General features: G+C 42.3%; 1 protein-coding gene across 1 annotated transcript in view; it reads right to left on the bottom strand.

The window, feature by feature from the left end:
* LOC143180943 (uncharacterized) overlaps nt 1-16,798 on the bottom strand; it is a 181,372-nt gene that overhangs the window by 41,546 nt on the left and 123,028 nt on the right. Inside the window, exon 7 of the mRNA XM_076381006.1 lies at nt 11,584-11,749. Within this exon, the coding sequence (XP_076237121.1) occupies nt 11,584-11,749 (166 nt within the window). The remainder of the gene's footprint in view (nt 1-11,583; nt 11,750-16,798) is intronic.

The raw sequence follows: 16,798 nt of genomic DNA, 5'->3' as shown, positions 1-16,798 counted from the left end.
ACCTTACCGAAAATTAGTAGATTAAACCAGTTATTAGTGTGACGGACTATTTGCCATGTACAGACATCCCCTTGCAGGGAACAAAACCACCATCGAAACGCTGCGTCAAGAGGTCACTCAGTTAACGTGTCGATCTCCAGGGCGATTCGGGCCAAGGGAAGGGTTGACGCCTCAGCCAAAGATATGGCACGACACCTGGGACACCTTACAAACTACCTTGTTCGCAATATTGCAAGCCACGGGGAGACACCGTGCGGGCTACCCCCATCGTTTCCAGTGCAATAGCCACGCGACCACAACTCGCAAGGGTCAAGCATCGTATAAACGTTGCAATATGACGGCGACGCGCGTCTGCAGGTAACGCGATAAATGGTGGACCGAGGGTTAACGATGACGGTCGCGATCAACCCTTCCTAAACGGGGGACCGACCTCAGCAAAGTGGCTATCGATGACGGTACCGATTTACGATGTTTCCGAAGTCCTCGTGCTTTGGATTCTCCAGGGCAGTTTTTTGAAATAATACTTAATACTACAATAATCTTTTGGATTAGAACTTTATGTTGAAGCTAAATGGACTAAATCCTTATTGTTAGTATTTGTTTATAAATAAACGGACGATTAACTAATTCACCTGGCTACTGAAGCCGCAACCTATAGGCACACTTAATAACAATAGGTGGAAATCGTTGAAAGGTTTCAAGGAAGTCACGCTAAAAAAGGAGAAAGATCTATTGGTCGAAATTCACGGTCGACCGATGCGCCGGAGAGTAAATAAATGCATAAATTCTCGCGGGTCTTTTGGGGAGATTTTGGTCAGTGTGTCGGAGCAGGACGGGTCAGAATTTATGTTTGTATTTTTGTTTGTGACCATCCGATGCGTGATTCGTTTCTATATTCTCCCTTCCATTTTTCTTTCGTTCCTCACCGTTTTTCCCACCTACTCCCCCTGGCCGAACTTTTGAGTGAGTGTTCCGACCCGCGCGAAAATCGATGCAGTTTGTTTAACCGTATTTTGGACTTGATTTATCACGGTCGAAAAAATGCAGCTGCTGGATGCGGTAATGGCGAAGTCGGTGTCGTCGTCGACCGTAATGCTTTTGAAACAGAGAGTAGTAGCGTGTATACGTACCGATGCGCGTACAACACGTTTGCTTTTTTTTATAAAAAACTGCAGATTCGCGCGAGTGATGCCAGTTTATTTGAAAGGCTCGTAATTGATCCACGGTACGCTGATACAATTTTTTCTACCGTACATTTTATGGAATTGATTCGCTTGCCGATCATTATTGAACCTAAAAAGCTTCAGATATCTTTTGGTACAGAAACATAAAACGGTGACAATAAAATGAGTTGTTTGCATTGACGAGTAATTCAATATCTCGGACCGTTAGTCGTGGATATTTTGTAACGCAATATTGGAGGAACGTTTTCTCCATCCTTTTCAAAACAGAATTCAGTATCGTTGAACCTATACATTGAGCGTTTTATTCAGTATTGTAAAAGATTTAAGCCAACAAAATTCTGCACACTTTAAAGCACTCTCGGAACTGCCAACGTTTTCGGAGTTATTGCAAAACCCATGGCAGAGTTTGTCGATCGTTATTATATCGGCAGAAAGGTTTGACGATGCTCGTTTGCCGAACGTTATTGCAGGTTCAACGCGCTGGGGTCAAATCCTATCGCTCTCTCTCTCTCTCCCTTGTCCCCTGTCGATCGACGAGGTAAATAAACGCATAAACATCGTGGAAGCTTGCAGGAAAATCTGGTCACTGGGTCCGCCTCGAATATTCGATATCTAGAATTTGTGTGCCAACTGGTAGTGGTCGAGAATTTTTCTCCTTCTTCATGCTCGTGCGCGCTCGCAAACAGTTTGGCAAACTTTACTGAACAAACCTCGTTGAAGTCTATCATAATAATGAACAAGCTTTGTCTACGCTAATAAACTGTAAATATTAAGTGCTCTGGAAACTCTTTATTGCGCATGATTGTTCAATCTTGGCGTAGTCTGTCAGTGAATTTGACAAGGCAAATAGCCGAAAGATAATTATGGTAAAAAGTTTGGAATTTTGCTAGCTCGATGAACGAAGTTGAGAACAAAGAAAGTATTGGAAAGTATCTTACAAGGTATTAGTTTCGGTAACGTTTTAGGTTCCAACATAGTTTCAAAACTGTGCAAAGTATACTTCTATTCTCTTAATAGAGTTTTTCTCTGAAATATCATTCAGACATTTTCGAACAGACGTCAAACACAAAATCGTTTATTTTTCTCAACCCAACAGCTCATGTTTTTTCCAATTCCATTACATCCCGCGATTACACCGTTTGCATCATGTCCACTCTCAACAAAAGCGCCAGGAACAACAGATTCGTCGGAAAAAACCAGCTGCAACAATTCATGCACGCCGTGGCGTAAATTCATTCGGCCAAAAAAAAGCGATTAACACGGTTGAGGAGGGGTAGAGGGCGAACGTTTACTCTGTTGAACGCGAAAACACAGTTTTGTCGATTTATGAAGGGTCCAATGTCGTGAGAGTCAGCACCATCAAGAATTCATTTCGCAAATTAAAAGCTGCCCCCTCCCACCTCCAGAGTTTGCGCGCGAGACTCCCACCCCGTGACGCGTACAGCAGCTGAAAGAACGGGGCACGAGATTCGCGGAACAACATCGTAATAGCTCACGGATGAACCCCGACAACGCATACGGCAATTATCTTCAGCTAGGAAACATGCCTTCCAGACACGTGAGATCTCCCTTTAGCCGAGTGTACCTAGAGCCAACTGAATACACAATGTAACGCCGCGAACAATACACAGCCGCGTATCAAAGCATTTTAACCCTTTTACGGCAAGCAAAGACTGTTTCACTGCTTGGACACGGGGTGAATCCAGTCGTGCAGCACTTTGCCGCGCACCGACGGTCGATTCTGTTTAATTTTGCCCACGGTCACACGAGGGATAAGAAATATCTGCGGCATTAGGAATTTAATTAGTTGATTAGAAGCTCTGCTCCGTGTGTGGCTCAGAGACGAACATTTGTAAGAGACTTCAGTGGTTGCAGAGTTAATATAGTCAGACAGGGAGAAAATATACTAATTTTCTGGGAGATTAACTCTAGAATCCATGCATAATGGGCTTGCATGATTTAATTTTGGACAAGAGAGTTAGAAGTTCTGAAATTAGTAGAAATATTGATCGTTTTTATTGTGGTTTATAAAAATTTCTCTGTGATCCTAGATTCACTGGAGAAGTTTACCAGGAGTTATCAAAGAGTATGGGTGTCTAGATTAACTTCTGTGTTACGTGTGTCTAATTATGGAGAATACCGAGTGAATACCAGAACTTTATCACAACACTCGCTACACACTATTGTTTCAGGTGGAATGAGTTCTAAAATAGCGCATAATTTTCTACGATTTCCAGCTGCTGTATTTCATTCCGTCGCCGATCCTTTGCGTACGCGAGACGCATATCAGATATGTGGGATGGCAGGGGGTTGGTTAGTGGCCCGTAGAAATGGCGTGTGTCACCGACGCGCGGCGGAAGAAGCGTCGAGATGGAAAAGTTCGACGTTCCGACGGCGTTAAAGCGTCCACGCGGAATTGTGCATCTCTCCGTAATAATCTCGTCTACGGGCTTACGACGTGACGTTTCGTTACGACGTCACGTTTTGTCGAGGACCCGACGGAACTGCAAATGCGACAGGATACTAGTGAGAAACGACGACGGTAATTGAGCATCAATCCCTGTGAAAGTTCGAGACGCTGTCCCCTATCAAACATTTATAGTAAAGTAGTATAATATGCTCCAAAATCTCTATTTAAAAATTCTCTCTAAAGGTAGTTCAGATGTTTTAAAAACGAACTCTTTTACTAGAATAATTCTGTCTCTTGACTCTAATTATCAGCGTTAAAGATAACAAAATGTTATTTATTAAACACTAACGGTCACCTCTTATACTGTACGCTATCTTCGTAAAAGTGAACAATATTATCGCGAGCAGTGAATTTCCTGTTTGGCAAAACGAAAGGGGGGACGAGCTAATTCGATATCGTTTAAAACAGTGGGTCGAGAGGAGGTTTAAAATTCGTTTCGTCCAGGCGGGTTACAGTCCGCGTAATATAGCCGGACCGTAAAGGGATAACGTTGTCGTTAAACTGATTTTCAATTTCTGCAATACTTCCCAGCGATGAGGGGGGGCGGGCTCCGATGTAACTAGATTTCATCGCGCTGGCGAAATTCCGCTCGTGCACACACTCATCAATACGCCCCCCATTTCCCTACTCTCGTCCCCCCTGCATATAGTTCGATTTTCGTGACACTTCATTAATTACCGAAACACGCGGGCACGGCTAATTTAATTAATGTTCGTCGATGTCGCGCCTCGCAGCGAATGAAAATGCATCGCTAATAGTATGTAAATCCGGCGCTTTAGCATTTTTATGGGCTAGGCAGGAAATTTTCCTCCCTTGCGCGACTGAAAACCCGCTGGTTTTCCTACTAAACTTTTTCGAAAGCTCAACCCCGCGGTTTGTGACGGTGTTCCGCGTTTAGACGCGCACTCTGCATTGAATATTTAATATACCAAGGTGCTACTACCCCTAGGGAATATTTAATTAAAAATTATCCTCTGTGCGGTGTTTTTGTTATTTTATATTACACTGGGACCTAATAAAGGGCGCGTCTTTACGACATCACATCTTACAACATCTTTGGATGTTACTGAGGAATCTCTCATCTTTACTAATTTTAAGTATTCAAGATTGGGACCAAATCTAATTATAATTAAATTCCAATAAACTGTAAGAGTGGGTGTCGTTACTATACTTCTATCCTCCCTTATATTCCTCTAGGACTGACAGTAGGAGACCCATGGATTCACTATCGGCCTAATGAAATTCAGAAAATCAGACATCAAAAGGACACTACAGTTTCGAATTTGATTTAAGGTCGATTAATCGAGAAGCTACTGTATCTTCGAGTATTCCATCGATAGCCAGACGCAATATAGATATTATCAGCGAACCAGGTACCTCAAATTGTGGATAAATCCCAAAAGAAACGGCATCCATTCCCAGAAGTGTCAACTTAACGCCCAGCCGTTGGCCACAGAGCCACACAGCCACGCAAACGTAGTTCCGGCGACAAGAAAAGCTGCAGGTCCTGTGTCGTATACTAACAGCCAATAGCGGGTACAGGCTACCGGTGCCAGAAGCTTGCTGGGGTGTAGGTGACTCGGGTCGGGAGTACAAAAGCTTTCAACCCCCTCGCGCTCCCCGTTCTCCCCGCTTTTCCTCCATTTTATGTGCAGACGAAGCTGCGACACGTACACATGTGTGTACACACGAGGCAGGGCGCGCGCACACGTGCGAAGTCCCGTGCGTGAAGCACACACTCGCTCAGCTCACAGGGACGCGGCAAGCCGTCTCGAATAAACGGGAATCCGCCCTAACTTTATGCGGCTCTTATTAAATTCCAGCAGACGAGAATCGCTAAGGACGACGCGAGGCGCGCCATTATTTTACGCCTGTACCATCGTTCAAGCCAAAGATCCGATTCGACCAGCTAAAGGAGCCAGAGTTATTGCAACTTGGCTACGTTTTAGGGCCTCTTGCTAAGCGCCACGATTATTTAACGTTCCGGTTTTTCTGCGCGCCTCGTAACCGCGGTTCACGATAACGACGTTTCTAGAGAGCGTTCTAAATAAGCCACGGGGTGAGAGCGAAACGGTGTCTCCTCGGAGAAGTGATCAACTAAGAGGGATGATATCTATTAGCAGACGAGAGAAGAAAAGGTATGAGACAGACGATGAATTTGATATACGAGAACAAATAAAAATCGAAACTTGAAATTTTATGGTGCCACTGACAGATGGATGTGGCGTTAATAAAACGTAGTCCCAGGATGTGCAGTCTACAAGTGAAACGTTATTGGTGGCTGGACAGATTTAATGAAAGCGAGCCAAATAAAATGTCGCTGCGTGAAATCGATGAGGTTCGTGTGTCATGTATCAAGCGGATGTCAGCTAGCCAAAAATCTAAAACTGTATCGCGAATCGTGTCTGCATCTCACAAAAACCGTTTACTATGCTTACAAAGAGAAATCTAACGCAGGAAGAGTGTAGAAGAACGGGATTTCGTGTGAAGCAGTAAGAATAATTTCGACGTTTGCATAGATAAGGGTGGTAACTCTTGCCCTATAACTTCACTCTTTCACACACACACTCATAATCTACGGCGCGAGTTGAGCACGATGGAAAGTGACGGAGATCGTAGTCTTTCAAACGCTGGGGAGAAAGTAACGTCTGAATAATGAATTGAAAGGGGATGGAACCGAAATGCCTCGTACATTTGGCCAGCGTAAATCCTTTAAAGCTGATCCCTACGAGATGTTCGAGCAAGTTACCGCGTCGTTACCTGGATACCAGTTTACATTCCATTGGGGAGAAAGAGGATCTAAGTGACTGTAACGTGTGGAAAGTATTGTCCTTTCTTTGCTGAGAGCTATTCATTGGAATTTATTCTCTCTGATACTACCAGTAGAATTAACACTAGAATTATCTATTAGGGGTGTGAATGAGAAGTAGTTCTTCTCAATTTCTACTAAACGTCCAGAGTTCTAACTGCTAGTCTTTCAAAAGACAGCAAATAGTTGCTTGAATGACAGCAATGAGCATCAAGCATCGAGGGTGTTACATATACCTCGTTACATCCGGATGGTAATTACAAAATTAAGGGAATCTCGATAAACGTGTCGGAAAGCGACGTCTGCTAATTACGAAAGTTTCAGACGGCCTCGGAAGGTTGTTTATTAACATCAACTTCTCGAAAACGACACAGCGCGAGTAATGTTAATTATCCAGCGACACGTTTCGCGTCAAGTATCCTGTGACTTTGAGAAGCGACGTCGCGCGAGTCATACGTAGGCGGCGACAAAACTGGGTTAACGACTATCGTCGATCGATTTGCTTTCGTGAAACTTTGTTACATTTTATGTTTGCTTGTTTAAGACGTCGACAGGAAGATGAAGTCTTTAAGCGTATTTTCTCTGTAAATGTACTTCGGAGTTTACTTTAAGTATCTCTTGACACTAAGAGCTTTTAATACAATATATTCTACCATTAAGGGAAGGAATCTTCGTTACTTTTGAAATGTCTTGTACAAAGTTTAATCTTTGACAAAATATAGATCGACAGATTTGTCAAGTCTAAATGCAAAGTTTGCAAAGAGCAAACCTTCAAAGGAAGTAATTTCAGTCTACATAAGAAATCACGCCTTTCCTATTTCCATCACCTCTCCCTTTCCACCCTCCCTATTAGTACGTTTAAACATTTGCCAGTATTTTACCTATATCTTACTCATTTCCAGCATGATTTCCTTTCATGTCAGGTTGCACCGCGAAGTCACGAGAAAACTTATCGATTGCCTCGTACACACCAGGAAGCCATTGCAAAACGGCGCTAACGTGCGGCTCGTGAATCAGTTTCTACTTGTTCGCAATTTCCATATAGCCGCGGGGGAAAAAGGCCGACGATATTCCGTCAATTAGTAATCGTCGTTCGGGATTCTGGCAATTATGGTTCGTCGGTTTTGTTCCGTCGCGACGCGCGCACCCATTTCGCCTATTTCAATTAGCATCGCGCTGTAGAATTCCCGATCCGCGAGTTACTACAAAAAAATTTAAGACAATTGTCACCCGTAACGAATCGAAAGTTTCGTTTTGGTGATGTCGCGCTACATTGTCACTTCCACGAAAGTTCAGACAATTCCAATTGCTGAGGCAAACTGGAAACATTTATTACTACCTTCTCTCTCCAGATAATTCAACTGGGTGGCTTCGATGACGATGGTTGGTTACTCGATGCAGACGCGTTAAGGGCTGGAGGGTTTCGACCACACTGAACTCGAGATAAGATGCGTCCTGTGGGAATTTTTGGGACTCGGATGTTACTGTTCCGTGTAGATACCAAAGGAGGCCCGAATAGTATGGGAAATTTATCTCTGTCGTGGGAATGCAGAGAAACCAGTGGTTCCATAAATGTATTTTATCGTAGGCGTGAAATCTTAACTGGATGTTCGCGCATCTTGAGATATAAGCGAAGGGTTTTGGAAAGCTTGAAAGGGAAGCTCTGTATGAAAGCTTTCTTCTACTGATATATGGTATCATGGATCATTCGATAACATATGAGAATTCATATGATGTCGAGAATTCATTATCTTTGTGTGTTATGTAGAAAAGCAAGAGGTTGAAAAACAAAAATGGATCAGATGGGAAATGATAGAAGAAAGTTTGAAAAGCCAGAATCAATGATGGAAGTATACGAACTTTCCCATTGGCCTTTCGGTTTCAAAGGTTGAGAAGATATTCCGTGCGCAGCATACCGAAAGTCTGGCTTTCAAGATATACCAAGCATATTCCGTGTTGTATGAAATTCACATATGCAACACTCCCAGGGTGAACGATTTTCGCACGTTTTCTTTCCGTCAAGTCAAAATGCAATCGGATTTCGGCTCTTGCGCTCGACGCTAAGAACGATTGCACAAGATATTTCAGCTGTAATATTTTTCGTGAGCGGTTCCTTTGATCTTTTCCGAAGGGAGAAAGACGATTTCAATTCCGACATGGTCTGAGGAAACTAAAAATTATGTACCGTGGGGATTTAGAAATTTTGGGGTACTCAAAATGCGTGACAACGTCTTTCGACCTCGAAATCTTTGTACGAAACAGATAAAACAGAAGTTATGGATCTAAATTCTCAGAGAATCAATTACAGGATCTAAAAATTAGAGGATTCATAACAAAAATAACTCTTGTTAAATTTCACAAAAGTAAGATGCCAGAGTACTTTTAATTCTCTTAGAAAATACAAAAATGTACGAGGGTACTTTCTGTTACGAACCCCTCAGCTGCAATATCCTGAATTACGAACGACTCACATTCCTGGCGTTAATTTTCCAAAAACAAAGAAAACTGTGATGGCACAATTGCTCATGTGTCACTAACTGCTTGCAGAGCTACAAAAGTTCACGATCACGCAAAGAAAGCAATCAACGTAGAACCGTTTCCACTAACGAATTGTAAGAAGCCATCCTCAAACTCACGCGAGACTCATTCCTATCACGGTAATGGTCCCCACGAAAAACTAGGCAAATTACAACGCATGTCACTATTTTGTACCCTGCTGACTTTTCGCCCGACGTAATAGATCCTATAACGTAAATGAGCTTTAGAGATCGATGTCCCCACTGCAGGACCTTCGTCAAAGGGGAGGAGTCGAAACAGGTCGCCCTAGCTCATCCGCTTCGATGTTTCCCAGCGAGATGTCTTCGACGGATTACAGCGGCGCTTCAATACCTTTGTCTGTCACGTCGAAGAATGAAAGGGAGGGGGTAGAACGGAGAGACAAGCGAAAGGGCGGTCGGAATGGAGAGCGAACGCGCGTATTCGCGTTTCAAAGGGGCAGGGAAGTGCTCGGTGTACTTTTGACGTCTGCTTCTCATATGTAAGTGCTTTCGAGCAGCCGGTGTCGTAAAAACCTAGTCGTAGCGATGAAGATGGTGAAAAAAACCAGTAGCCCCGACGTCGCCCGCCTCTGCCGTGATTATTTCCCTTTTTCTCAGTTTCGCCCTCCGCCCTTCGTCCCCGGCACAGTGTACGGAAATTATGATCTGCCCTTTCGCTTTGTCGAGCTGCTTGTTCGTTCTGGCTTGCTCGTTAGCGCGGCCGTAAACAACTGCCGCTAACTGAATATCAGACGTGCGTTCTCGTGGCGAGGAAACGTTAGTTCAGCGCGTGGGAATCGGAACTTTCGTGGGATACCGCTTAGGTTGTAGGTAGATGATTTATTTCGCGCGATTTCAGGGCGTTAGTAATTGTTGGCTTAGCTTTAGTGATATGGATTTGCTAGGATTTGAACGTTTCTGAGGATGAATATGTAATGGTTACTAGAGCTCGAACTCCATCATAACGCTTGGAATAGTTTAAATTATATCCCTAAATTATTTTACTTGAAAAGTTCATAATGTGTTATATATTACAGATAATTTGATGTGAATATTCAAGTTGGATGAGGATTGCAATCACTTCCTCCTAACGTTTTGGAATAATAAAACTACTGATATCGTTTAATCTGCAGACGTGTGCTTCTTATTTGCAAAATAATGAAGGAATATGCATGGTCTCGCTTCAGCGCGTTCCCGTGCTTCCTACAATCCTCTTCGCGTGCGTGATTTTAATTATTTTCGTATTTTGTTGCGCGACGAATATGTATAAAGCCACGTTCCCCCCTCGTTCTAGCTAACGCTCGTTTTCGAACTTCGACAATTTACCGGTCCGGTAACTTCGGTCCATTATTCTAGGCGTGTATGTATGGTAATTTTAACGGAGTCGGAGAATCTTAGCGCTGAGTGGCGGAAGTCGATGGCGGTTCATCAAATCACGACCTAGTTACTGTAAGACCAGGGAGTATCGAGTCTCTGCTCATTAACGACGTAACCGTGGCTTCTTCGCTCTGGATCTGGATTACGCGTGTGAAGATTACCTCAAACTAATTGAGACTGTTGATAGAAATTGCTAATGTCTTATTGCTACAGCGAATTCAAGGTTAGTAGGTATTTGTAATACTTTTGGAATAGTATGCAAATGATTTTAGAAATGTGAGTGACACTCTTATGAAAAAATGAAGAGTTGAAGAGATGAAGAGATGAAGAGATGAAGAGATGAAGAGATGAAGAGATGAAGAGATGAAGAGATGAAGAGATGAAGAGATGAAGAGATGAAGAAATTTTGTGCGAAGATATGACTGACATGCATTGGATCTGTGTTAAATATTTTCTAAGAAACTAATAAAAAATGTTAACCCTTAAAGGAGTTAGATGGATGCTTATTACTTTGTAGCATCCCTGTATTGTTACATTTTGTGAAAGACTTTCTTTGCTTTGCGCTACTTAAAACCCAAAAGCTTTGCACGAAATTGGTTTCCTCTGTCGTCACGACATTAAAATGTACAGTTTGCTCTTGAAAGACCGCCTCTTAGCTGTGCTGTGGTTCGAAACGAGTACGAAGAAGGTGCGACTTCTACGAGTATCTCTCTGGAGGGGACAGAGGCGTTATTTCAATATTTGCAGACGCGTCTAGCGCCAGAAATCTCTGTTGGTGACTGGAAATGCTATTTACGGAAATTATAATATTCACGACAATTTTAATCCTAGACTAAAACCACGTTTTCCATGTTTTGTCGCCTTTTTTAAGAAAATTCCGTACCAAAATCTGATAACTATAATATTATACTTTAATGTAAGGTTTAAAGTTAATTTTCAAAAGTCATCATTAAACTTAGATAGTCGTATGCTTAAACCATCAATCCAAACTTAATACCATATGATTTAGTATGACATTTAATAAAATCTAGAGCCTTCATTAAATTTGAATTTCATTTAAAAATGATGTCTTGAATAATTACGTTCATTTGACCTAATGTTTTAAATTCTTCTTCAACGAAAGTGGAAATGATTTTATTCAAGCAAACGTAAGTAGATTTAAAATTAGAAGTCGTGGAACGAGAAACTTTTAAAGAGAGTACTTACTTGTAAGGGAGGAGCACGGCAGTGAAGTTAATTGCGATGGACATCCGTGGGCCGGAAGTAATTAAGTACCGACACCGGACGTTGGGAGGATATAGGCCAGGATATCCGGGGCTGGCTAGTACGCAACCGTCGTGACAGTCGGTGTCTTCGTACACCCAGTCACATTCTGAAAACACACGAGACTGTATATGTTAGTTTCACGGTGAACAAGAGCTCACCTAATTACAGTTTCCGGCCAAACCTACTTTGTTTTACAGCTACAACAAGATAAATAAATAAGTTAACGGCGAAGCTACAAATGTTAAAGTAAAAATTAACAAACTGAAATGCAAAAACTGCTTACAATGAAACTGTAAATTAAACCTTTACCTGTATAAATTCAGTTCAAACTCAATGATACAATCCAGATGCATCTACTTAAAAAAACCAATATTTTACACTGATCCCCAAAAATAGAATAATCTCACGAAACACACATTTCACTTATTAATCTTCTCATTCATCGACACACATTTTTCCTCAAAAAACCACTCGTAGTCAAGATTAAAGGTAACAGATTTACGAGGCCCTAGATAAAGGTGTATTACGCTAGACGTTCAATTTAAATTCGTGATACACGAGAACGTGAAAGAGTACTCGCTCTAAATTTCCCGGTATGCCGATATCAGTTCGCGTTTTAATCGAGCAGCCTCGGTGTGCAGATATTAGGAGAAGTTATGGAGCAAGACTGCCGGGGTTCGTCGATCTGAGACGATGATTGAGAAAAAAGAGGGGTTCGTGCAGGGAGGGGCAACAGCGAATGAACGTGGAACGTGAATCACGCTTTTATCGGCGGCACCTGGCACTGGTGCGTTCCGCTAAAGGATGAACAGGTATAACCGTGGGCAAATTTAAGAGTCATTCTCCAGGATCGCGGAATAGCCCGCTTAGGTACAGAAGAGAAGCGTCGGGACATGAAAACAAATATTTTCTAGCGTAGAGGGCCATATTTACCAATCGACGCGACGTCTCGTTGTTCTCTTCTTTTTCCTAGCCGAATGCAGGTCAACAAGGGCAAGTAAAAAACGTCGGCAATCTGGTGTATAAATCAATTTGAAACCGGAAAGAACACGATACCACACGAAAAAGTAATTTTCTTTCTCTCCTTTTTTTCGCCTATCCATTTATTCCCTTGTCGATGTTGGAAAATCACAATATTGATACGCGAATCGGGACGATCGTCGTTCCAATATTTTTGTAACGATGGAGCCGTGACTTGAACGTGTAACGCCTTGTAATAGCGTGATCGTGCCACTGATTCACAAGTTGGTTCGAAATACTACAGCGGATTGGAATTTTTGTCAAGAGAAAAAAAGCACTTTCTTGTATTATCATACTTTTCTCGTTTTATTTCCTACCACGGAAGTAAAACAAATGGAAGCATATCGCTGTTACGCTTTCTGGACAGTTCTTCGTCTTCTTGCGCTTCTTTGTTCAGTTTTGTATATCCATCAGATGCAACTGTTATAATGGCCGCACCCATTAGAGATGGGATGTGTCCAGTTCTATGAATTTATATAATGCCTTTCCGCATTCTTGGAAGTCCTTTTTTCCACCCTCTAGCATATTTTTTCACGGTCGAACCCACCCTTTCGGGTTCCTGCGCTGAATCGTGCTCGTTTTTTTTCCACCTAATTGTTCGCGTCCGAAGGCGCTTAATTTCGTTCTTCTTTTTTCCTTTCCTTCCGTTCGTTTTCCTTTTTATCGTGACCGAACATGTCGTCGTAATTAAAATGGATTTTCCACGTTTGCCTTTACGCCTTTCTGTCGTGCTGGAATCGCGCGACCCGTCGTTCAAATTGTTCAACGCCGATTAAACAAAGGAACTTCAGACCTTCCGCCTCGACGGATTCTCGCGCATAATTTATTTAACTTTCGCTCTGATGAAGCTGCGTGTTACGCACCAGAATTGATTCTGTGAAATAAAAATGGCAACGAACGTGATGCTGTTCGCGGAACAGAGTTTTTCTCGGGCGAATGTGTTTTGACGATGTAATCTACAGTATTTCGTATGCTAAGTTCTTAATGTCTAATGAAAATTTAACGTATTAATCAGGAGAACGATCTTTTAGCGAAAATTAGCGTAGTATAGTTGCGGAAGTATCTGACCTGAAACAAGCAAGGATATTACTTGGCTACCCTTTCTAAAGGATCCCTTTTCCCGATAAGATAAGCAAGAAATAAAAGAGAAAGTAGAACAATTACAAGAATGTTTACAGAGAGAGGGATTTTTCTCTAATCTTGAAACAAGTGCGGGATAAAGAATGTTTCATAATAGTGCGGTTCTTTTTTTTAATTCAAGTTTCATTGTTGTTTTTCCAAAAGAAACTTCTACGTTATCTTTTGTATGTTTAAGTTTATTCTCGATGCCAGAGCAGGAGATACAGCGGGGAGAACTTTTACCAGTCTAATGGTCATGAATATGCCGTAGACGTATTTCTGTGCGAATGTAGTTCCTTTGCATGAATCGAGAGAAAATTTGAAGTGAATAATGGAAACATGTACATAGAATATATGGTAATGAAAGCTTCTCTATGATCCTTCATTTACGTATAATAGATTCGACAATTACGGACGTGTTCCACATGGGCTTGAAGGTCAACAATTATTGATCTGTACTACTGGAGTGAGTACGTCTCCTATGACGTCTGGTTATGGTTGAAAGATACATATTAACCTCCAATATTAACTTCCAAAGCGGAAGCTGTATAGATAACTGAAGTTTTTTCATTTCCTGTTTTGTCGACCCGCAAATATTTTGTTAGCGAAAGGATCAAACACAAAGTTTGTTTTCCAATGGTAGGTAAAATATGTTTACTCTAAAATTACAATGCAGCCAGGTCTAATAAATATTCAATTCCAGTTTCCAAGCTATATACCATCGTTTGAACATATTTGCACAATTTTAGGTTAAACATTTGTTTATCAAAAGTATTGGACCATTTTATTGATTGTTTTAAATTAATTTGGAAAATGCATTTAACACGGTGTGAAAAGATCCATCGAACAGGAATTTTATCTCCACTCCAGATTCTTTGCAAAAGACGTTAACACGGAAGATTCGTAGAAGATCTCTGGAAGTGAAATCTGACGAATGTCATGACATGACAGCCTCTTAACGGTGAGAGAGGAACATTTATGCAGCAGCCTATCGAAGAATCGCATGTTGTGAGAAAAATATATTCCCAAGTTCGGGAAGAAGTTGCGTGAACTTGACAGCTGCAGAATGCTCTTGAAACGATTTTATGAGTCTCTAAAGATTCAGGAAAAGACCATATAATTTAAAAATCGTAATTTTCCTTAATTTTTTTTGTCTGAGATATACATACATATTTTTATATAAATTTTGCTTAGATTCATTCCAGTCTCCACACTCTCAAAATTCGTATTACCCTTCTTTTTACCTTTAAAGTTGATATTTCACGCGGTGGTAGCGTTGCATTTCTCTCTCCGAAGGTGGCACGCTACGTGAGATCGCTTAGCGTCGCATTCCAATGTAGCCATCGAACCGTCCCAAGCTGCCGGAACAAATCGGTAGGTAAAAGGATCGCATACGTAAAACCAGGCGATTGATCTGTTTGTCAATCGCTTGACGGTTCGTTTTTCTTCAGCCTCGGTCTCAGCTGCTGCAATTCCCTCGAATATCTCCGCGTTCTCCTGCGACTCCCAAAAACACTCTGATTCACCAGATGATCTCTCACTCCGGCCGGTCTGACAAACGTCGACTTATACTACTTCCACGCGTCAGCCCGCAAGAACTGTTGAAATATTACCCGAGGCACCGTCGCGAGTTGTCACCCTTCTCTCGAAAAAGGAACCACTTTTTTTACACGATTTTCGCGGTATGCGATTCTTCTCCCCTTCGTCCATGGCGGTAGCAGACGCCGAGATTGAATTAAGGCAGAGAAGAAACGCGGTGGATCCCACGATGGGAGAGATCGAACGATTGATCTGTTTGCCAAGCGCGCGCGACATTTCCGTTCGTTTCTTCCCTCATTCGCGCCGATTTCCTTCGGGCCCACTGTCTCCCGGCTCTTTCCGCAATCCCAATAAAGGGCGTCGGGTCTTGGACGGTGCCAAAAAAGAGGCTTCATCCGACTGGGCGGAGTCACGTCTACAGGAATCGTACGTCTCGCGCATATGGAAGGTCCCGGGCTTTCTCCCAGGGATAATCGAGAATCGTTGTCGTCTCGTTATACGTGGACGGGCTGCACGGGAAGCTTTCACCGGGCTGCTTTTACCACCGCGAACTCATCCGCTCTCTACCTTTCTTATTGCCACTGCGCTGCGGTGAAACGGGGAGCGAGCTCTCTTCATTCCGCCACGCCACAGTTCCCTATCGATAGAAGCATCCAAGCCACCGTCTACTCCCTCGTTGTAAAGGAAACCTTAAATCCGTTCCTCGGGAACGTATGACGCCAGCCACGAAATAGCTGCATGGCGCTTGGCTGTCTGTGTGCACGGGCCCGCTCCACAGCGACTGTCTATGAATAATACTCTTCTTATTGCTACTTCAGGATATTAAAGTGGCGCATGACTTTCCCTTTACCTCGGGGGAAGAAATTATTCTTCACTTTTTCCACGTTAAGCCTGCTGTAGAACAGGGTTCGTGAAAACGTTTGCTTAGGATTTTCGACTGGATTAGACTCTTGCATTTGAGTCTTGATTGTCTGGATAGAAGGGGTAATCCGTGGAAAACATTGTGAACTACTTTCGGGAAGATTACTGAAGGGGTTGATAACGTCTTTTCTTGTGCTTGAGAGTATAGTAGAGTCTTTTGTAGAAGAGGCAGAATATGGTTCCTTGAATTAGACAAGTCCAAAAATTCTTATAAGTTAACTTAGCTTGTTAATTTTCTTTTTAGTGCTTCTGCATCTTTTCTTGAGACTGGTAAACATCTTTAGGTAGAATTGTTAGTTTCAGGTTTGCTGGGACATTGTGTCTCGAATCATGTCTCACCAGAAAATTCCACATTTCCGGGAAATAGGAAGACATAAAAGCTGAAATACTATCACTGTAAAACTGATATCGATGTAACCAGAGATCGTGATACCGGATACTGCAATGGATCATTTTGGGCAACGCTTAAGGCGAAACTTTTGATTTCGTCTGCTTTTGCTTTGCACATTTCGGGTGAAGTTCAATTCGACGTGTTGTTAATAATCCGACGTATCGG

This window comes from Calliopsis andreniformis, chromosome 6, assembly GCF_051401765.1.
Source record: "Calliopsis andreniformis isolate RMS-2024a chromosome 6, iyCalAndr_principal, whole genome shotgun sequence".
Classification (NCBI taxonomy): Eukaryota; Metazoa; Arthropoda; class Insecta; order Hymenoptera; family Andrenidae; genus Calliopsis; species Calliopsis andreniformis.
Note: the sequence above shows the minus strand (reverse complement) of the source record. Positions and strands in the feature narration are given on the sequence as shown.